This window comes from Phyllobates terribilis, unplaced genomic scaffold, assembly GCF_046119375.1.
Source record: "Phyllobates terribilis strain yellow unplaced genomic scaffold, ASM4611937v1 Scaffold_2__4_contigs__length_985480577, whole genome shotgun sequence".
NCBI classification, from domain to species: Eukaryota; Metazoa; Chordata; class Amphibia; order Anura; family Dendrobatidae; genus Phyllobates; species Phyllobates terribilis.
Window position 1 is genome coordinate 809,675,123 of NW_027362762.1, and position 22,616 is coordinate 809,697,738.

General features: G+C 40.5%; 1 protein-coding gene across 2 annotated transcripts in view; it reads right to left on the reverse strand.

Moving 5' to 3' along the window:
* Positions 1 to 940: 940 nt before the first annotated feature.
* LOC141230226 (4-hydroxyphenylpyruvate dioxygenase) overlaps positions 941 to 22,616 on the reverse strand; it is a 96,721-nt gene continuing 75,045 nt past the window's right edge. For both annotated transcript variants that reach the window (XM_073667578.1, XM_073667577.1), the window contains 4 exons: positions 21,200 to 21,271; positions 16,103 to 16,225; positions 9,881 to 9,997; positions 941 to 1,583 (listed from right to left, as the gene is read on the reverse strand). In XM_073667578.1, the coding sequence (XP_073523679.1) occupies positions 1,470 to 1,583; positions 9,881 to 9,997; positions 16,103 to 16,225; positions 21,200 to 21,271 (426 nt within the window). In that variant the 3' untranslated portion in view covers positions 941 to 1,469. The remainder of the gene's footprint in view (positions 1,584 to 9,880; positions 9,998 to 16,102; positions 16,226 to 21,199; positions 21,272 to 22,616) is intronic.

Here is a 22,616-nt window from a genome sequence, read left to right on the forward strand (position 1 = left end):
GTAAGGCATTGAACGACTGCTTTGGCATGTGGTCTAAGGGGGTACGTTTCTCCTTGTGGAGAGTGACATACCGCCTCTGGCATGCCAATGTAAGGAGGATTATTCGCCGTGCAATGCTCCTCTGGGAAATTTAATATGCGAATTGCCTCTTCAGAGAGGAAAAGGACTTGAACTCTATAGCGCCACCTGTTGGAAACAGCAATCCTACAAGTCACTATCGACTCTTTAACAAGCCTTGTAATATGACTTAGGATAGTTAGTTACATGTAGGACTTGTAGGATTGCTGCTTCCAACAGGTGGCGCTATAGAGTTCAAATCCTCTTCCTCTCTGAAGAGGCAAATTGCATATTGCTTTGGCATGTGTCATGCACAGCATGTATAGCATCTTTTCACACCCACAAGAGAATAGTGCTAAACAATCCCTTTCAAGTGTCTGTATGGAGCATGTTCTGGCTTTGTGCATTGTAGCAGATGTAAAACTGGAAGAATGGGATTTTGAAATTCTTAAGGTCAGTACAAGATTAAAAGAGAGCAAGACTTAACAGAAAATCTGTATTAAAAACTGATTACGATAAGGCCAGAGCACCAAATAAAGACTCGCCCACAGGCTGCTCCGGAGCACGGGCATATCATTAACTCCAAACTGCAAACACTGATTACTCAACAATAACAAGATGGATTTCTTCAACCCAGGTATCATTTTAATCAGTGTAACCGCGCTAACCTGACAGTGCCTGTAGGTTACTTAAATTGAACCTGTCATCAGGATTTTGCGAAGTGCAGAATCCCAGCATTTCTGCACTAAAAACACATTATAGAATTACTGCTTCAAAAACACAGCAAAAATACAATAATCAGAGCAGATTGCTATTGCGTATTTTGATGTGGACACCTGCTTTTTTTTTTGCATGTGGTGACATGGCCTAAAATTTTCAGTGGTCCACTAGAAGAAAAAGTTTATTATTAGTATTTATTTTTGGAGAACCAATGATTCCATGGTGCTGTACATGAGAAGAGGTTACATACAAGATGCAAATATAAGATATGGTGAAGAAACTAACAATGACAGACTGGTACAGAAAGGAGAGAGCCCTGTCCTTGCAGGCTTACGGTCTATAGGAATGGTGGCTCGGTAGTTAGCACTGTTGCTTTGCATTGCTGGGCTCCTAGGTTCATATACCATCAATTACAACATCTGCAAGGAGTTAGTGTGTTCTCCCTGTCTAAGTCTTCTTTGAGCCTAGTGTTAACATAGGAAAACATTAACAATCCCCCAAAAAATAAAATACTTCAATTTGTTACTGTGGGATCCACTATTTCTATGAAAACACTGAGATGTCAGAGTATAGTAATATTATGGGGACATAAAGAGAGTACGCTTTATGATCTCTGATGACTCAGGTGTAAGGTATTTCATTGTTTACACAGAAAAGGAAGAATATTGACATCTATTCCAGATTGTGTTTCTTCAATTAAACGCCTGAGGTTCTCCATTTTCAGTGTAGACGGTAAGATTTCCCCTGGCGTCTTGATCTGCTTCTATTGCTTCAAACAGAGATTTGAAGTTACCCGCTCCAAATCCCTGCAAAATAAATAAAATCAATACAATTGACTATATGTATACAAATTATGCATGCAGGTTTATTGTATAAGCTGTGCTGGGGCTCTCTATTGTATATATACTCTTCTTGTAACACCAAGATGGACGGAATCCTCGAACTTAGAAACCTTGATTTTTCACTCTGGCAGATCACATCGCTCTTAGGCCAAGATGTCAGCACTGTTCAACAAACAAAATTTTATGAAAAGGTGCACAGAGGTAAACCTCTGCATGGATGGATCATTAGATTAGAAGAATGAATCGGTGCGATGTTTCCTCATTAAGGACTCTTCATGGAATTGCCCACATCTCCTCAGATACAAAGCGTTGTGCGTAGTAGGTAATTTTTTACTGAATGTGAAATTGAACATCACATATGAAGCCCAAGGCGTCAAATAGTGTTTACACAAACCATTACGACATTAGTCTACAAGCCAGACAACCAGCTACATGTGTTTCCTTGACCTTATGCCTCCGCTCTCAAAGGCTATGATGGTGCAAAGCAATGGAGGCTGGAATAGAGGTCTATCCTATTCAGCGATGAGTCCTGGATGCACTGATAGATGGAGATTGGTCTGGAGACCACATGGCCAATGCCATGAAGAAGCTTTCACAAGGAAACATTGAACTGTTTTTTCTTGCGGGATTATGATGTGGGGTGGCGTAAAGTAAAATAGCCAGGCCCCTCTAGTCTTCATTCCAGGTAGACTAATAGCTTGGCGTAGCATTGATTTGGTCATGAAGCCAACGAGCCGTTTTTCAACATGATAATGGCCTACCACATTGTGCTACTGTGAGCAGCCTCCATGGCCAAAAAAGTGCTACCATGGCCTGCAACATCTTTGGACTTGTCTGGCATCAAGCACCTCTGGGACGTCAATGGTTGGTAATTGCAAAGGGAGCTGCCAGCAGCGGATATTGATGATTTGTGTGCCTAAGTGCATTCAGCGTAGCAGAACATTCCTCAGACAACCATTAATAACCTCATTGATAACATACCAGGGAGTGTAAGTGCGTGTATTTCTGTTTTTGGTGTTTATACTCGATACCGAATAAATTTAGATGAAAACTTTGTTTACATTATTTTAAACAATTGCATATCATTAAAATGTCTATTGATCGTGTCAGAAGTGTACACTGAGTGAGTGTGAGCTTGGACCTCAAACTTTTCCCAGAGACAAGAGAATACAGGTAATATTAAATAGCAAAGCAGGCGCTGGTCAGAAGTTTCTGAACCTTCAACTTGGCAGTCCATATACAATGTTTAGCAAAACTCACTGTTGCCCATAGTATCGAATCAGCATAGCATCAGATTTGAACTGTAATTTTTGCAAAACCAGCTTGAAAATTAAGGCTGTGTTCACACTAGTGTTTGGATTTCTATTTTTCTATTCCATTATCTAAACCTAGCCTAATTTTAGTGACCTGATTGGTTGCATGGACACTTCAATATTGTGTGCATAACTCCCTCCTAATGCATCTTCGCTAGTAAGCGATATTGTACAAATAATATCAACATAATATTCACAATGCTACTGAAAAGAAGAATCTATATTTTTTATGAACAACAAAAGATGGCTGCACTATGAAAGCAAAGTTGTCAGTTTCTTATTGATATGTCTGTGACGTATCAGCCCGTATCACTCAGGACCCATTTATCAAGCTTCTTTAACTTTTTTTTATCTTATCCCAATTGCAGGACTTGAGCATGTGAGTTCTTGATTGTTTCAGCAATACACTGCAGTACATCTGTATTGAAGTGCATTGTGCCTATTGGTGTGGAACTGAAGCGTTAAGACCTTCCTACACAATTCAAAATCAATGACCCACAGGTTTGTGCAGTCGGTGCTCTCCTACACCATATTCATAACATGTATAAGAAAAGGGCACAGCAACCCAATTATGCAATTATCTTTTTTAGCTTGCAAACATCTTCAGTAAAAACAGGAAAACTGTACTATTCTATTCACCAGAACAGTGTACAATGTAACAACATTCAAAAGGTCAAAGATTATTCAGAAATGTGTTCCAGTTAGAGGAAATTGTGCACAAGTAAGGTGACAGAGGGAGCAGACTCCCTCTGTTTAACTGCTTAGAGGCCGCAGTAACTATTAACCGTAGACTCTTGAGTGGTTAACCGGATGTGATCACAGTTATCTTATTGTGGCTGCTGCAGTAAATTGACTGCTTTGATTTTCAGCTGACATCGATGTAAGTTCTGCATTTGGCTCCAGTGCTGTAAATGTATCGAGGATGGCGCTAAAGAGTGTTCTCACAAAGATAAACCTTGTCTATGTGTCCTACTTATTGATCTAGCTACTGATGGCGGCTTCAATAGCAGCAGCTTTAATCTGGAAAGGCCGGTTTTCCTGAGGCAATGTCTTCAAGCCTGATATAGGTACAAAATATTGTTGTGGATTTTTTATGCCTATTACATAATAGGCCTAATGTATAATCACTAGTGATGAACGAGCGTGCTCTGTTAACCATTTCGGCGAGCATGCTCAGGTGCTCACCGAGTATTTGCGGCGTGCTCGCATTCGAGCACGCAGAAGATACTTGGAAAACATCCGAGCATGCTCATAAATCTCAAGTAACGAGCATGCTTGCTCATCACTAATAATCACTGTTAAATTGTTAATTTACTATGTTACAAAATGTAGTGCCCAACCTAAGAGCCTATCTCTGCTTTTGCCCTTGTAATATCAAATAAGTTCTCTATTTAAAATGATTCCCAGTGTAATTTTTAAGCCCTCTTCATGAAAAGCTTTGGAGGTCTGTTTATTTTCTGGTTCTACCAGACAGTGTGGAAAATAGAGTTGTTACCTAGCATTGGAAATTTCCAATTAAAGGGGTTGTCCACTCTCAGAAGAAAAGACTACGGTTCTCTATGTGAGTGCAGACTGCCAATTTATGATGGTGTGTGATGAGCACACTGTCAAGATGGACATGTATTCCCCATGCGGGTGTGCTGTCACTTGACTACTTGTATGTGATGCAGCAGCAAAAAAAGGCAAACCGCATTCTGGGATGTATTAAGAGAATCATACAGTCTAGATCACGGGAAGTAATTATCCCCCTCTACTACTCCTTGGTCAGGCCTCACCTGGAATACTGTGTCCAGTTCTGGGCAGAACATTTTAAAAAAAGACATCGAAAAACTGGAGCAAGTTCAGAGAAGAGCGACAAGAATGGTGAGCGGACTGCAAACTATGTCCTATGAGGAACAGTTAAAGGATCTGGGACTGTTTAGCTTGCAAAAAAGAAGACTCAGAGGAGACTTAATAAATATCTGAAAGGATGTCACAGTATAGAGAGATTATCCTTATTCTCATTTCTCATGGAAACACGAGAAACAATGGAATGAAACTGAAAGGGAGAAGATACAGATTAGATATCTGAAAAAAAAATTGACAGTGAGGGAGATTGCGGAGTGGAACAGGCGGCCACGAGAGGTGGTGAGTTCTCCTTCAATGGAAGTCTTCAAACAGGCTGGACAGACATCTATCTGAGATAGTTTAGTGAATCCTGCATTGAGCAGGGGGTTGGACATGATGACCATGGAGGTCCCTTCCAACTCTTAACATTCTATGATTCTATGTGATTTGATCACTTGCGGTCAAGTGCCGACTAGTCTCATCCCCCTTGACTGTCATGTCAAATCACTTGACCTTCCACTCGCAGGGGAAATACAGGGGAAGCCTGACAGTGTGCGCACCACACACTGTCATAATTCAGCAGTCTGCAGTTACATAGTTACTACAGATTTAACTTCTGAGATCTGACAGCTCCTTTAAGGATTTTTTTCAGACAGGCTTATTATATTTCTATATTGGCGGTATATCAAAAAGATACAACAAAAAATATATATATTGTAAGGTTGCAGCTGGACAGGTCGTGGAAGGGAGGTATGTGTCCCCAAGGTGCCAAGCCTTGGTGATGTAGGAGTCGGAAAAGCAGGCTCCAGCACACACAGTGCTGAGAGGTAGTTAATGGACCCGGATTATATCGCTGGGTTTTACGAGCAGCTGAAAGCTGGGGGAGATCAGCTGCTCACTTATCTCCAGTCCAGGTCTTGGACGGCCTGATTTAAGACAGCTGAGCCTGTCTCAGTGTGTTGTGCAAGGTGAGCAAGCCTTGCATGTGCTGCTCAGATTCTGCTGGAGGCAGAGAAAAGCACTTTATTTAAACGGCTGAGGCTGTGCTGTATGGACTGGTTATTTTGGAGTTTTTGTTCCGTTATACCTTTTTGTGCCAGGAAGAGGCTGTTATGTTTTGTTTTCCTGACTGGTTTATGGACACTTAATAAACCACCAGTTTGTTTTTGAAGCTGCGGACTGCATTCCTATGTGAACCTGCGTCTACCCCAGAGCTGACTCCTCACAATATGTGAATGTTTGCAAGCACTTGTCATCAGTACAAGTCCAGAGGGATGCCTCCCCAGCCATCCACAATGATTGACACCTACTCTGTATATGTATTATACAGAAAAACCGTCTGGAACAGACAAGTAAATCTGCTAGAAAAGATAAGTAATTATATTTATATATACAGTACAGACCAAAAGTTTGGACACACCTCATTTAAAGATTTTTCTGCATTTTCATGACTTTGAAAATTGTACATTCACACTGAAGGCATCAAAACTATGAATTAACACATGTGGAATTATATACTTAACAAAAAAGTGTGAAACAACTGAAAATATGTCTTATATTCTAGGTTCTTCAAAATAGCCACCTTTTGCTTTCATGACTGCTTTGCACACTCTTGGCATTCTCTTGATGAGCTTCAAGAGGTAGTCACCTTAAATGGTTTTCACTTCACAGGTGTGCCCTGTCAGGTTTAATAAGTGAGATTTCTTGCCTTCTAAATGGGGTTGGGACCATCAGTTGTGTTGTGCAGAAGTCTGGTGGATACACAGCTGATAGTCCTACTGAATAGACTGTTAGCTGCTTTTTTCTTGCCATAATACAAATTCTAAGTAAAGAAAAACGAGTGGCCATCATTACTTTAAGAAATGAAGGTCAGTCAGTGCGAAAAATTGGGCAAACTTTGAAAGTGTCCCCAAGTGCAGTTGCAAAAACCATCAAGTGCTACAAAGAAACTGGCTCACATGAGGACCGCCCCAGGAAAGGAAGACCAAGAGTCACCTCTGCTTCTGAGGATAAGTTTATCCGAGTCTCCAGCCTCAGAAATCGCAGGTTAACAGCAGCTCAGATTAGCGACCAGGTCAATGCCACACAGAGTTCTAGCAGCAGACACATCTCTACAACAACTGTTAAGAGGAGACTTTGTGCAGCAGGCCTTCATGGTAAAATAGCTGCTAGGAAACCACTGCTAAGGACAGGCAACAAGCAGAAGAGACTTGTTTGGGCTAAAGAACACGAGGAATGGACATTAGACCAGTGGAAATCTGTGCTTTGGTCTGATGAGTCCAAATTTGAGATTTTTGGTTCCAACCACCGTGTCTTTGTGCGACGCAGAAAAGGTGAACGGATGGACTCTACATGCCTGGTTCCCACCGTGAAGCATGGAGGAGGAGGTGTGATGGTGTGGGGGTGCTTTGCTCGTGACACTGTTGGGGATTTATTCAAAATTGAAGGCATACTGAACCAGCATGGCTACCACAGCATCTTGTAGCGTCATGCTATTCCATCCGGTTTGCGTTTAGTTGGACCATCATTTATTTTTCAACAGGACAATGACCCCAAACACACCTCCAGGCTGTGTAAGGGCTATTTGACCAAGAAGGAGAGTGATGGGGTGCTACGCCAGATGACCTGGCCTCCACAGTCACCAGACCTGAACCCAATCGAAATGGTTTGGGGTGAGCTGGACTGCAGAGTGAAGGCAAAAGGGCCATCAAGTGCTAAGCATCTCTGGGAACTCCTTCAAGATTGTGGGAAGACCATTTCCGGTGACTACTTCTTGAAGCTCATCAAGAGAATGCCAAGAGTGTGCAAAGCAGTCATCAAAGCAAAAGGTGGCTACTTTGAAGAACCTAGAATATAAGACATATTTTCAGTTGTTTCACACTTTTTTTGTTAAGTATATAATTCCACATGTGTTAATTCATAGTTTTGATGCCTTTAGTGTTAATGTACAATTCTCAAAGTCATGAAAATACAGAAAAATCTTTAAATGAGAAGGTGTGTCCAAACTTTTGGTCTGTACTGTATATACAGTGGGGGAAATAAGTATTTGATCCCTTGCTGTTTTTGTAAGTTTGCCCACTGACAAAAGACATGAACAGTCTATAATTTTAAGGGTAGGTTAATTTTAACATTGAGAGATAGAATATCCCAAAAAATTCAAGAAAATCACATTGTATAAATTAGATAAATTATTTGCAGTGAGAAATAAGTATTTGATCCCTCTGGCAAACAACACTTAATACTTGGTGGCAAAACCCTTGTTGGCAAGCACAGCAGGCAGACGTCTTTTCTGGTTGAGGAGGAGGTTTGCGCACGTCAGGAGGTATTTTGGTCCACTCCTCTTTGCAGATCATCTCTAAATCATTAAGATTTTGAGGCTGTCGCTTGGCAACTCGGAGCTTCAATTCCCTCCATAAGTTTTCCATGGGATTAAGGTCTGGAGACTGGCTAGGCCACTCCATGACCTTACTGTGATTCTTTTTGAGCCACTCCTTTGTTGCCTTGGCTGTTTTGGGTCATTGTCTTGCTGGAAGACCCAGCCACGACCCATCTTCAATGCTATTACTGAGGGAAGGAGGTTGTTGGCCAAAATCTTGCGATACATGACCCCAACTATCTTCCCTTCAGTACGGTGCAGTCGTCATGTCCCCTTTGCAGAAAAGCACCCCCAAAGTATAATGATTCCCCCACCATGCTTCACGATTGGGACGATGTTTTTAGGGCTGTACTCATCCTTCTTCCTCCAAACACGATGAGTTGAGTTAATGCCAAAGAGCTAAATTTTTCTTTCATCTGACCACAGCACCTTCTCCCAATAACTCACAGAATCATCCAGGTATTCATTGGCAAACATCAGACGGGCCTGCACATGTGCCTTCTTGAGTAGGGGGACCTTGCGGGCACTACAGGATTTTAAACCTTTAAGGCGTAATGTGTTACCAATGGTATTCTTGGTGACTGTGGTCACAGCTGCTTGAGATCATTAACAAGTTCCCCCCGTGTAGTTTTAGGATGATCTCTTACCTTCTTCATAGTCAAGGATACCCACGAGGTGAGATTTTGCATGAGGCCCCAGATCGATGCCGATTCACAGTCATTTTGTATTTCTTCCATTTTCTTACTATTGTACCAACAGTTGTCTCCTTCTCACCTAAAGTCTTGCTTATGGTTTTGTAGCCCATTCCAGCTTTGTGCAGGTCTATGATCTTGTCCCTGACATCCTTAGAAAGCTCTTTGGTCTTGCCCATGTTGTAGAGGTTAGAGTCTGACTGATTAATTGAGTCTGTGGACAGGAGTCTTTTATACAGGTGACTATGTGAGACAGCTGTCTTTAATGCAGATAACGAGTTGATTAGGAGCGCCTAACTGGTCTGTAGGAGCCAGAACTCAATGGTTTGTAGGGGATCAAATACTTATTTCTCACTGCAAAATGCAAAATAATGTATCTAATTTATACAATGTGATTTTCTTGATTTTTTTGGGGGGATATTCTATCTCTCAATGTTAAAATTAACCTACCCTTAAAATTATAGACTGTTCATGTCTTTGTCAGTGGGCAAACTTACAAAAACAGCAAGGGATCAAACAATTATTTCTCCCACTGTATGTAATATATATATATATATATATATACACACACATATATTACACATCATTATTCTTAGTGTGTCCTCTCATGTGTTGCTCTTAGATGGGGCTGGATGATTGCCATGACAGGTCCGTATAAAGTTTACTCATCTATGCACTAAATCTTTTGCAATATTTAAAACATATTAGCCAAATTGTAGGTTTCAAATCAGCTGTCTGACTTATATATATATTTCTAAAGTTTCAAGCTTTTCCATGATTGGTTTCTATGGTTCTCTTTGGTCATATTTCTGTCTTCGAGCAATGGTAGTAAATAGCCCTAACAGTGATTAGAGACATTCTTCAAAGGTGCAATTATACACTAAAACCATAGTGGACAATTATCCTTTAGCTTTCATCTACTTTGTGCAGGTCAGGCAATGAATGCAAATGCATGATCGCTGGCTGAGGTTAGAATTAGGATAGAATTGCATCCATATTATTGGAAATACAAACTATAAATATAGGGAAATATACATTTGTAAAGTGACTCACATAATGGTTGTATCTCTGTATAACTTCTAGGAAGAGGGTCGGTCTGTCCTGCGCCGGCTTGGTGAAGATTTGAAGAAGATAGCCATTGTCATCATAGTCAACCAAAATTTTTAGCTCCTGAAATAATGAAAGCAACAGAGAGTTGGGTTGGTGTATTTTAAATCTATCTTGAGCCTGTCATGCGGCTCTATCCTGTGAATAACTGGATGCAGACAGAACCTAATACACATTAGGGTAATCTCAGCGTATAGGGGTACCTGTACCATACCCCAGTACATATCTTGGCTTTTACTATGTCCTTTTGTTTGATGTACTGGGCATTAGGCCAGTATTTTAGTTTATGCTAGGACCAAGGGTATGTGCAAACGTTAAGTATTTAGTGGAGAAATTTCTGCATCTCTTGGCAGTAAAAACGCAGCTGAAAAACACACATTTTTGCCACATTTTTGGTACAGATTTTTCCCCATTCATTATTATGGGAGAAATCTGCAGCAAAAACGCTGAAAGAATTGACATACTGCAGATTTAAATCTGCAAGTCACAAATAAGCAGGGCTGTGGAGTCGGAGTCAATGTCCATTTTGGTGGAATCGGAGTCGGTATAAAATGGACCGACTCCAACTCCTAAAATATCTGATACATTGGGTACAGTAGTTCAATGCAGTTTGTGGGGAATATTTTTTCATAAGAATTTGGGAAAGTTATGAAATGTCCTATAGATGTCTGTCCTATTCTTCATCTAAGGGTCTAGACTTTTAGCTGAGATGAATCTGTGCTACAGTAAATTTATCACTTAAACATGAGCCATGTATGAGGGAGTCGGAGTCGTGGAGTTTATGTCATGCAAATTGAGGAGTTGGCGGTTTGGCTTACCGACTCCACAGCCCTGCAAATAAGCATGCACATGTGCATGAGACTTCGGGATTCTCATTCACTTTGCTGGCATCAGGAATCCCTTCAGGTTTTGTGACAAATCTGCGCTGAAAAAAATGCAGCAAAAATGCAACATGTGCACACAGCGTTACAGCCTTATAGTGTTCAACTATTTAATTATCCATCACTAGGTTATGGTATGTCTTATAGTATATTTGTGTTCCTATGTGTAAATAGTCTAAATGTCTATGTTGAAACTTGTGTCTCAGTGTTCCAGTGTAAAATATTTAATTTCTAGATTGTGTTTTATGAAAAAAAAAAATGAAAAATTGTAAAACATCATCCTTAATTCTTTTTTGTCTTCCCGCATCTCCTCTTCAAGCTGTCAATTATAAAATTGAGTAGGTGAACAAATGATGATGGAGGGACAGCTTGTTCAAAACAAATGTATGTTTTGTAAATGAGTAGAATGATATTTCCTCAAGAAAATATTTCATTTTTATAAATCTTTGTATAAATCACATTCACATACAGTGGCATGTAAAAGTTTGGGCACCCCTGGTCAAAATTACTTTTATTGTGAACAGTTATCAAGTTGAAGATGAAATGATCTCTAAAAAGCCTAAAGTTAAAGATGACACATTTCATTTGTATTTTAGGCAAAAAACTATATATATATTTTCATCTTTTACATTTTAAAAATTACAAAAAGGAAAATGGCCTAAGGCAAAAGTTTGGGCACCCTGCATGGTTATTACCTAGTAACACTCCCTTTTGAAAGTATCACAGCTTGTAAACGCTTTTTGTAGTCAGTCAAGAGTCTTTACATTTTTGTTTGAGGGATTTTCATCCATTCTTCCTTGCAAAATTCTTCCAGTTCTGTGAGATTCCTGTGTCATCTTGCATGCACTGCTATTTTGAGGTCTAGCCACAGATTTTCAATTATGTTTAGATCAGGGGACTTTGAGGGCCATTGCAAAACCCCAGCTTGCGCCTTTTGAGGTAGTTTATTGTGGATTTTGACTTGTGTTTAGGATCATTATCCATTTGTAGAAGTCATCCTCTTTTCAACGTCAGCTGTTTTACAGATGGTGTTATGTTTGCATCAAGAATTTGTTGAAATTTCATTGAATCCATACTTCCCTCTACCCGTGAAATGTTCCCCGTGTCATTGGCTGCAACACAACCCCAAAGCATGATTGATCCACCTCCATGCTTAATTGTTGGCGAGATTGTCTTTTCCTGAAATTCTGTGCCCTTTTTTCTCCACACATACCTTTGATCATTGTGGCCAAAGAGTTCTATCTTAACCTCATCGGTCCAGAGGACTTGTTTCCAAAATGCATCAGGCTTGTTTAGATGTTCTTTTGCATACTTCTGACGCTGAATTTTATATTGAGGACCCAGGAGAGGTTTTCTTCTGATGACTCTTTCATGAAGGCCATATTTGTTCAGGTGTCTTTGAACAATAGAACAATGTACCACAACTCCAGAATCTAAGTCTTTCTGAAGATCTTTTGCAGTCAAGACGGGGTTCTGATTTGCCTCTTTATTAATCTTATGAGCAGCTCTCACTGAAATTTTGCTTGGTCTTCCAGACCTTTTCTTGACCTTTCTTGTTCCTGTTAACTGCCATTTATTAATTATATTTCGAACTGAGGAAAGGGCAACTTGAAAATGCTTTGCTATCTTCTTATAGACTTCTACTACTTTACGGGCCTCCACCATTTTCATTTTCAAAGTGTTAGGCAGCTGCTTAGAAGAACCCATGGCTGTTGATTTTTGGCACAAGGTTAGAGGAAGCTGGGTTTTTATAAAGCTGGGAAATTTGCATCATCTGGTCTTTCCTAACAATGATAGTGAACAAGCCATAACCCTAACAGGCGAATTAAGGTCTGAAACCTTGGCCAAAGTTATCTGACCACACAAATCTCCAAGGGTGCCCAAACTTTTGCATCGGACCATTTTCCTTTTTGTAATTTTTAAAATGTAAACAATGACAATATATTTTTTACTTTTGTCTAAAATACAAAGGAAATGTGTCATCTTTAACTTTAGGCCTTTTAAAGATCATTTCATCTTCAGCTTGCTTAACTATTCACAATAAGGCTGTGTGCCCACTATGCGTTTTTTTAAGCATTTCCGCAGCGGCAATTCCGCTGCAGAAATGCTTAAAAAATGCTTGGTAGAAGGTCTGCCATGTTCCCCAACATCTGCAGCACTACCAATTATTTTGCGTAAACGTGGCATTTCCGCCGCCATTTACTTGCATTGGAGCGCATGGAATCCGCATCACTGCATCTGCATAGTACCTGTAAAAAAAAAGAATAAAATAAAAAATAAATATTATACTTACCTTCTAATGGCCCCCGGTGTCCATAGCGATGCGTCCTGGCTGGCCGGCAACTCGCGATGGTCTGAAAAGGACCTGCCGTGACGTCATTTAGTCATGTGACGGGTCACGCGAACGCTGACTTCGGCAGGTCCTTTAGTGTACCGCGAGCTGCCGGCAAGCCGAGACACATCGGATAAAGACTCCGGGGGCCATCAGAAGGTCAGTATAGATTTTTTTTTTTTTTTTTACCATTCTTTACAGTCACACTATATAAATCCATGCAAACGGCATGGATTTATAGTGTGACCAAGTTGTCAAGCACTTTCCAAGTGATGCTAAAATCGCTTAGAAAGCGCTTGACAACCCACATGCGGAAATGCATGTGAAGAACGCTTCACATCCGCATGTCCCTGGCAGGAAAACGCATGTACAATCCGCATGTACAATCCACATGTACAATCCGCATGGACAATCTGCATGGACAATCCGCATGCGTTTTTTCTGCCAGGGAGATGCAGAAACGCTCAGGAAAAATCCGGAACATTTCTGCGTCGTGGGCACATAGCCTTACAGTAATTTTGACCAGGGGTGTCCAAACTTTTACATGCCACTGTATTTGCCCATCTTTCAATGTCAGTACATTCTGGATATAGCCAAATGTTTGATTACACAGCTAAATCTTGCTTCTCATAGTTCTATATTCGCCTGTACTTGCAATACATTGCCTTTTTTATTACAATAAATAAATCAAATAAACTCACAAGAAAATACCCTGTAAAAGAAAAATAATATAAAGTCTGGTGACATATGGTTGAGGGTATATAATAAAGGACTGAGTATAGGGCAAATAGGTGGCTCAATGGTTAGCACTGTTGCTTTGCAGTGCTGAGATCCTGGGTTCAAATCCCACTAAGGACAACATCTGCAAGGAGTTTGTTTGCTGTCCCCATGTTTGCGTGGGTTTCCTCGTACTCTGGTTTCCTCCCACATCCAAAGACATACTGATAGGTGATAATAAGGTGACAGTGGATGATAATGTATGCGGAATATGATAGTGCTATATAAGAAAAGCATAATAATAATAAACCAATAAGTGAACATAAAAGAGCTTAGGAAAGGAAAAAAATGCTAATAAGCCCAAGACAATTATCCTTGTAGAAAAAAGAGTATTTAATAAAAACAATCATAGTCTCAAAAATGAAGTACTCAAAATGAGTACAACAGTAAAAAATTTGATGTCATCAACAGCAGGAGAGAGCACATAGTAAGACATATACTGACTACGGTCAGTGTATATGTGTATAGATAGATATATACATATATATATATATATATATATATATATATATATATATATATATATATATATATACAGTACAGACCAAAAGTTTGGACACACCTTCTCATTTAAAGATTTTTCTGTATTTTCATGACTCAATTGTACATTCACGGTGAAGGCATCAAAACTATGAATTAACACATGTGGAATTATATACTTAACAAAAAAGTGTGAAACAACTGAAAATATGTCTTATATTCTAGGTTCTTCAAAGTAGCCACCTTTTGCTTTGACTGCTTTGCACACTCTTGCCATTCTCTTGATGAGCTTCAAGAGGTAGTCACCTGAAATGGTCTTCCAACAATCTTGAAGGAGTTCCCAGAGATGCTTAGCACTTGTTGGCCCTTTTGCCTTCACTCTGCGGTCCAGCTCACCCCAAACCATCTCGATTGGGTTCAGGTCTGGTGACTGTGGAGGCCAAGTCATCTGGCTTAGCAGTCCATCCGTTCACCTTTTCTGCGTTGCACAGAGACACGGTGGTTGGAACCAAAGATCTGAAATTTGGACTCATCAGACCAAAGCACAGATTTCCACTGGTCTAATGTCCATTCCTTGTGTTCTTTAGCCCAAACAAGTCTCTTCTGCTTGTTGCCTGTCCTTAGCAGTGGTTACCTAGCATCTATTTTACCATGAAGGCCTGCTGCACAAAGTCTCTTCTTAACAGTTGTTGTAGAGATGTGTCTGCTGCTAGAACTCTGTGTGGCATTGACCTGGTCTCTAATCTGAGCTGCTGTTAACCTGCGATTTCTGAGGCTGATGACTTGGATAAACTTATCCTCAGAAGCAGAGGTGACTCTTGGTCTTCCTTTCCTGGGGCGGTCCTCATGTGAGCCAGTTTCTTTGTAGCGCTTGATGGTTTTTGCAACTGCACTTGGGGACACTTTCAAAGTTTTCCCAATTTTTCGGACTGACTGACCTTCATTTCTTAAAGTAATGATGGCCACTCGTTTTTCTTTACTTAGAATTTGTATTATGGCAAGAAAAGAGCAGCTAACAGTCTATTCAGTAGGACTATCAGCTGTGTATCCACCAGACTTCTTCACAACACAACTGATGGTCCCTACCCCATTTATAAGGCAAGAAATCCCAGTTATTAAACCTGACAGGGCACACCTGTGAAGTGAAAACCATTTCCGGTGACTACCTCTTGAAGCTCATCAAGAGAATGCCAAGTGTGCAAAGCAGTCATCAAAGCAAAAGGTGGCTACCTTGAAGAACCCAGAATATAAGACATATTTTCAGTTGTTTCACACTTTTTTGTTAAGTATACAATTCCACATTTGTTAATTCATAGTTTTGATTTTCATAGTCATGAAAATACAAAAAAAAAATCTTTAAATGAGAAGGTGTGTCCAAACTTTTGGTCTGTACTGTGTATATATATATATATATATATATATATATATATATATATATAGGTATCAAAAGTAAAATAACAAAAAGTAATAACAGAAATAAATATATAGCTAACAAAAGTAAAAACAACAGTGATAATAGGTCAACTTGTAAACCACATACCCATAATTGTCCTCTGCTGCTGGAATGACGCCAGCCCCAACGCGTGTTTCGGCACAATGCATTGTTGTGTTTATTAAATAATGGTTCTTTTTTTACATTAATAATTGGCTTATTACCCTTTTTCCTTTCCTCTGCTCTTTTTTATTACAAATATATACCTGCAGCACACTAATATCTTCCTTCACAGTGATCTTGGCACTTTTCAAATTTTTTCTCAGCTCATCATAATAAGTGTCCGGTGCAGAAAGAAATTGCATTCCTCGTGATTTCAGATTCTTTACCTTTAAAAATAAACGTCAGAAATGTGATACTAATTATAAGAATTAAATTATTGTGTCAACATCTTAAATGGGTTGTCCCCTTTCAAAGCTTGTCACTCCAGAGGCACAGGGAGGAAAAGTGAAATAAACTGAGCTGTTACATTCCTGGCAGCTAATGCTGCGTCTCACCGCTGCTCCTGTGATTGTGTACAGGTTGCAGCAATGACATCACAGCGATACTCCTGTGCTGGGATAATCTTATAAATGTGCCCCTGCTGTGTACTGTGTAATGACTGTGTCTGACCGTACAGGGACATGGTCTGATCATACCACATCTCCTGGGGAGGGGAGGAAGCAAAAGAGTATACAGACTGGACAACACGGGATCACAGCTGATTCTTTCTTTGAGTTAAAACAGGCAGGGAAAGTTTTACCTTACAAAAAGAATCAGCTGTGTCAAAAACACATGATCTGGGGAGAATTGATGTCTAATTTGACCATGATGAGATTTCCTCACCCTTGTTGCTTGGCATGGAATGAGAGCTGTAACGCGGAGCACCAGAGTAGTGAGTATCATCATGGGAGCAGAATTTGTCACATACAATGCTCTGGCACTACTACATGTATTGGAGCATACTATATATCTCCTTATTCTCCGAGTGATGTACGTGACAATCGCTGCTCCCACGATGATCCTCACTGCAATCCACGCTGATGCTCTTCTCCTGACACTGTAATGACAAGAAGTGACAGGAGTGAGGAGTTGTCAGCATGGTCAAGTGAGACACATCAAATCTCAACAGATCACGCTGAAAATGCCTGTTTTGACCTTCTCTATGGACATTTGCTTCTTTTCACCTTTAAAACACTGCCTTCTCATGATTGGGAAGTATAGAGGGGAGAAAGTAAACACCCACAGGGAAGAATCTCTGTTACCGCCACCTTGGTTGAAGGGGTAATCTACATTTTGAGTTTTAAAAATGTTTTTTTTTTTAATGGCTTAAAATACAAAAATAATAATTATCAAAATGGGCAGCATGGTGGCTCAGTGTTAGCACTGCAACCTTGCAGTGCCGGGGTCCTGGATCAAATCCCACCAAGGACAACATCTGCAAGGAGCTTGTATGTTCTCCTCGTGTTTGCATGGGTTTCCCCGCACACTCCAAAGACATACTAATAAGGAATTTAGATTGTGAGCCCCAATGGGGACAGTGCGGGTAATGTCTGTAAAGCGCTGTGGAATTAATGGTACTCTATACAGTAGTGTTCAAAATAATAGCAGTGTGTTCAAAAACATGTTAAGCACAAAATCTTTATACTAGTTTTTATTTCCATGCATTGGGAACATTGCACACTGTTTTCTAATTCAAAACATGAAAACATGAAGAGGATGTATATAACTTTTAACTACTTTACAGAAAATAACAAAAAATGAACATTGGGCTGTTCAAAAAAATAGCAGTGTCTGCATCTGTCTTTACAAACTCACAATATGTACTTTTTTTGAGGATTTAGCATTTCTGTGAATCGCTAACCTAATATTTAGTTGTATGCCATAGTTTTTTAGAACTGCTTCACATCTATGTGGCATAAGGTCAACCAACTTCTGGCACCTGTCAACTGTTATTCCAGCCCAGGATGTTTTGACTACATCCCACAATATTTTGGTATTTGTTGGCTTTGCCTCAGAAATGGCATTTTTGATGTCACCACACAAGTGTTTTATTGGATTAAGGGCCGGGGATTGGGCTGGCCACTCCATAACCTCAATTTTGTTGGACTGGAACCAAGATTTTGCTCATTTACTGGTGTGTTTAGCGTCGTTGTTTTGTTGAAACACCCATTTCAAGGGCATATCCTCTTCAGCGTAAGGCTACATGACCTCTTCAAGTATTTTAACATATGCAAACTGGTCCATGATCCCTGGTATGTGATAAATAGGTCCGGCACCATAGTAAGAGAAACATGCCCATATCATGATGCTTGTACCACCATGCTTCACTGTCTTCAGAGTGTACTGTGGCTTGAATGCAGAGTTTGCGGGTCGTCTGATGAACTGTCTGCGGCCGTTGGACCCAAAAAGAACAATTTTACTTTCATCAGTCCACAAAATATTTCTCCATTTCTTTCATTGTCTTTTTTTTAACAGTGGGACTTTGCGGGAACTTCTTACTAAGATATTAGCTTCACACAGGCGTCTTCTAACTATCACAGTACTCACAGGTAACTTGAGACTGTCGCTGATCATTGGCTGAGCCTTTGCCATTCTGGCTATTCTTTGATCCATTTGAATGGTAGTCCGATTTCTTCCACGTCTCTCTGGTTTTGCTTTCCATTTTAAAGCACTGGAGATCATTTTAGCTGAACAGCCTATCTTTGTCTATACTTCTTTATAAGTTTTACCCTCTCCAATCAACTTTTTAATCAAAGTACGCTGTTCTTCTGAACAATGTCTCGAATGACCCATATTTCTCAGGCTTTCAAGGAGAAATGCATGTACAACATGTGCTGGCTTCACCCTTAAATAAGGGCCACCTGATTCACACCTGTTTCTTCACAGAATGATTGACCTCACTAATTGAATTTCACACTCCTATTATTTTGAACACCCCCCCCCCCCCTTACAATCAATTATTCAAATACACAGACTCAAAAACATGTAGATCATGAATGTGGAGTCTGTTTGTTTTCTTAGAATCTACTGCACCAACTAGTAAATTGTTTGACATGTGGTAATATAATTTATACCAAAAACAGTGATTAATCTGGTTAGTCATATTGGACTGCTATTATTTTGAACACTACTGTAAATGAGTAAAATAAATAAAAATAAAATAAATAAAAAATATCACCTTACTGGTTCAGACCAATCCTTGTGGCACTTCTTAAAGGGAATGTATCACCCCGCTGGGCGATATCAGACGTTTACTATGGCCATACAGGGTATAGAACAGTAAATCTATACTTACCTGTATGGCCCATAGCAGAGGTCTGATTGCAGAGAAATCTGGTTTTATAAAGTCTGTTTTCCAGAGGCTTGGCGTCCGGGGGACTCCAAGCGAATCTCTCCTATCTGCTTACTCTTCCCCTAAATTGCCGCCTCTGTGCTAAATTACCATATTCCCCCCTCCCCTACACGTCACAGGGCCTGTGATGTGCCCTGCTCTGCCTCCCCTCCCGCGCATACGGCGCTTTGTTTCCCTCCGGCCCCGTTTGGCTGCGTACTGCCAGTGGAGCGGAAGTCTCAGTGACTCACCATCGCTTGTGCAATACAAGGCTGTGGCGCAGTACGCAGCCAAACGGGGCCAGAGGGAAACAAAACACACTCCACAGGAGCGGCACTTTGCGCATGTGCGGGAGGGGAGGCAGAGCAGGGCACGTCACAGGGCCTGTCACAGGGCCCTGTGACGTCCAGGGGAGGGGTGAATATGGTAATTTAGTACAGACGCGGCGATTTAGGGGAATAGTAAGCAGATAGGAGGGGTTTGCTTGGCGTCCCCAGGACGCCAAGCCTCTGGAAAACAGACTTTATAAAACCAGATTTCTCTGCAATCAGACATCTACAATGCCATACAGGTAAGTATGGATTTACTTTTCTATACCCTGTATGGCCATAGTAGAGGTCTGATATCACCCAGGGGGTGACACATTCCCTTTAAAAAGGACCTATCACTTGCTTAAAATAATTGAGTAAATTAGCTTGTAAAAATCCCTGAACTGACAATTCTGTCACACTACATAAGCGACAAAGGTGAATATCTCTTTAATGGAATGATGCAGCATAAATGGAAAAGCGGCAGAATCAAAGAGCTTGTGAAAATCACTTATCTGCCCTAACTAATCTTTTTTTCAGGCAGTGATAGGTCCTCTTTTAATGGTATGTGTCTGTAGGATTAACACTCCTAAGCCGTCTATTTGGGCATGTACAGTGAAATGATACCTTGATATCTGTGATCCGATGTTTTATTCCAGACTAATCAACATTTTTCTTAACATGTAAATGAGCTGTTAAGATATATGGGCTGGACATGGATCTCCCTAAGAATCTGCCTCCAGAGCATAGTTTAGATGAAAAAGGAGCATTACTAGTGTGAGACATGTAATGACTGACAGTCTGCTCTCCTGATCTACATGTCTCACACTGGTAATGCCCACCTTCATTTAAAATAAGCTCAGGAGGCAGATTCTCAGGGAGATCCGTGTCCGGCCTATAGATCTTATCCGCTCACTTAGATATTAAGAAAAACCTGGATTTCTCTGGAATAAGACACCGGATCGCAGATACCAAGGTATCGTTTTAGTCACCTTTCTATGATCTACATGCCCATATAGACGGCTTGGAAGGGTTGTTCTACTGACACATTCCCTTTGATAACAACTTTGGGTGATAGCATGTCATCCATTTCCCCAGCAGGCATTAATGATGGTGAAACATCACCACAGCGGGCAGCTCTTATATCACATGGTGTGTTACTTTTAGGGTCTTCAGAGGGCAATAACTATAGATAAACCTTCACCATGGTGGGCAGGTATTGTGTCATTATGTTAGCCAAGTCATAAGAGTGAAGTGTCCATAAACGAGACTGATGCTGTCGCAATGGGTAAGAATCACTCATTTTAAGTATATTATTTGTGTATTTTAGACTATTTGAAAACAATTAGTAAAAAGCTGTAATATACTGTATATAGTGGGTGCAGTACTGGATATTGACAGTCATTTATGTACTAATGAATTATGAAAATTACGAATGTTGTAAGCTCATTTTCACAACTCATAAATATGTCTTCATGCTCACAAGTTCATTAATATTAAATTCTCCATAACAAAAAGGAGGCAAAATATCCATAGCATTCATGTCTCGCAACTTATGCAGGCATTCATGCACAGACTCGCATATACAAACACACCACCCTCTTAGCCAAACAGCAAGGAGATCAAAGCCGAAGACTCGCCCCTCCCTCGCTGCTTTCTGGAAATCTGTCTGAATTACTCACTGCTTTGATGATATCGGAAGTGTTCAGAGCAATGTGCTGTACACCAGCACCACCATAGTAGTCCACATATTCCTGAAAGAAAGTGCAAATTACTCAGTACTTATCATTTACAATTATGTAAGAACAATAGCTTTATAACTAATTGTTTCATAATAAACACCTTTCATGTATCCATGAAATTTGGATACAAAATTAAGGTATTTATGGATAAAAGAACGCAAATGTGTATTTACACATATACAAACATACTAAAGCTTTAATAAATCCACAGTATATTCTGGATTTGGTGTATGATGAGCGTTAATGGAGACTGCTGGGTGGACAAGAAGATGTAAGCAAACCTCGTCTGGCCCCAGAACTATATATACATCATCAGAGACGACCTCTTTCAGAATGCAGCCCTGCTACAGGCGTTGCTGACAAACCGCTATAGTCGCAGCCAGCCAACATTTCCATTGAAGCAGTGGCATTCTGACAATGGCGGCAGGCCATGCAGCCGCTATGGTGCCCATAAGCCGGGGGGCCCAGTGCCAGCCCATCATCACATGTTCAACTGTATCAGAATCCTGGATAGGATGGGGATATGGGGAGTGCATTATACTCTATGGAGGACTACAGGGGGTGCATTATACTCTATGGAGGACTATGGGGAGTTCATTATACTCTATGGAGGACTATGGGGAGTGCATTATACTCTGGAGGGCTATGGGGAGTGCATTACACTATGGAGAGTGCAGTATACTCTGTGAACGACTATGGGAAGTGCATTATACTCTATGGAGGACTATGGGGAGTGCATTACACTCTATGAAGAGTGCAGTATACTCTGAACGACTATGGGGAGTGCATTATACTCTTTGGAGGACTATGGGGAGTGCATTACACTATGAAGAGTGCAGTATACTCTGAACGACTATGGGGAGTGCATTATACTCTATGGAGGACTATGGGGAGTGCATTACACTCTATGAAGAGTGTAGTATACTCTGAACGACTATGGGGAGTGCATTATACTCTGTGGAGGACTATGGGGAGTGAATTATTCTCTATGGAGGACTGGGGAGTGCATTATACTGTATGGGTGACTATGGGGAGTGCATTATACTCTTTGGAGGACTATGGGTAGTGCATTATACTCTATGGATGACTATGGGGAGTGCATTATAGTCTATGGATGACTATTGGGAGTGCATTATACTCTATGGAGGACTATGGGGAGTGCAATGTACTCTATAGAGGACTATGGGGAGTACATTATACTCTACGGAGGACTGAGGAGTGCATTATACTTCATGGAGGACTATGGGGATTGCATTATACTGTATGGAGGACTATGGGGAGTGAATTATAGTCTATGGAGGACTATGGGGAGTGCATTATACTCTATGGGGAGTGCAGTGTACTCAATGGAGGGCTA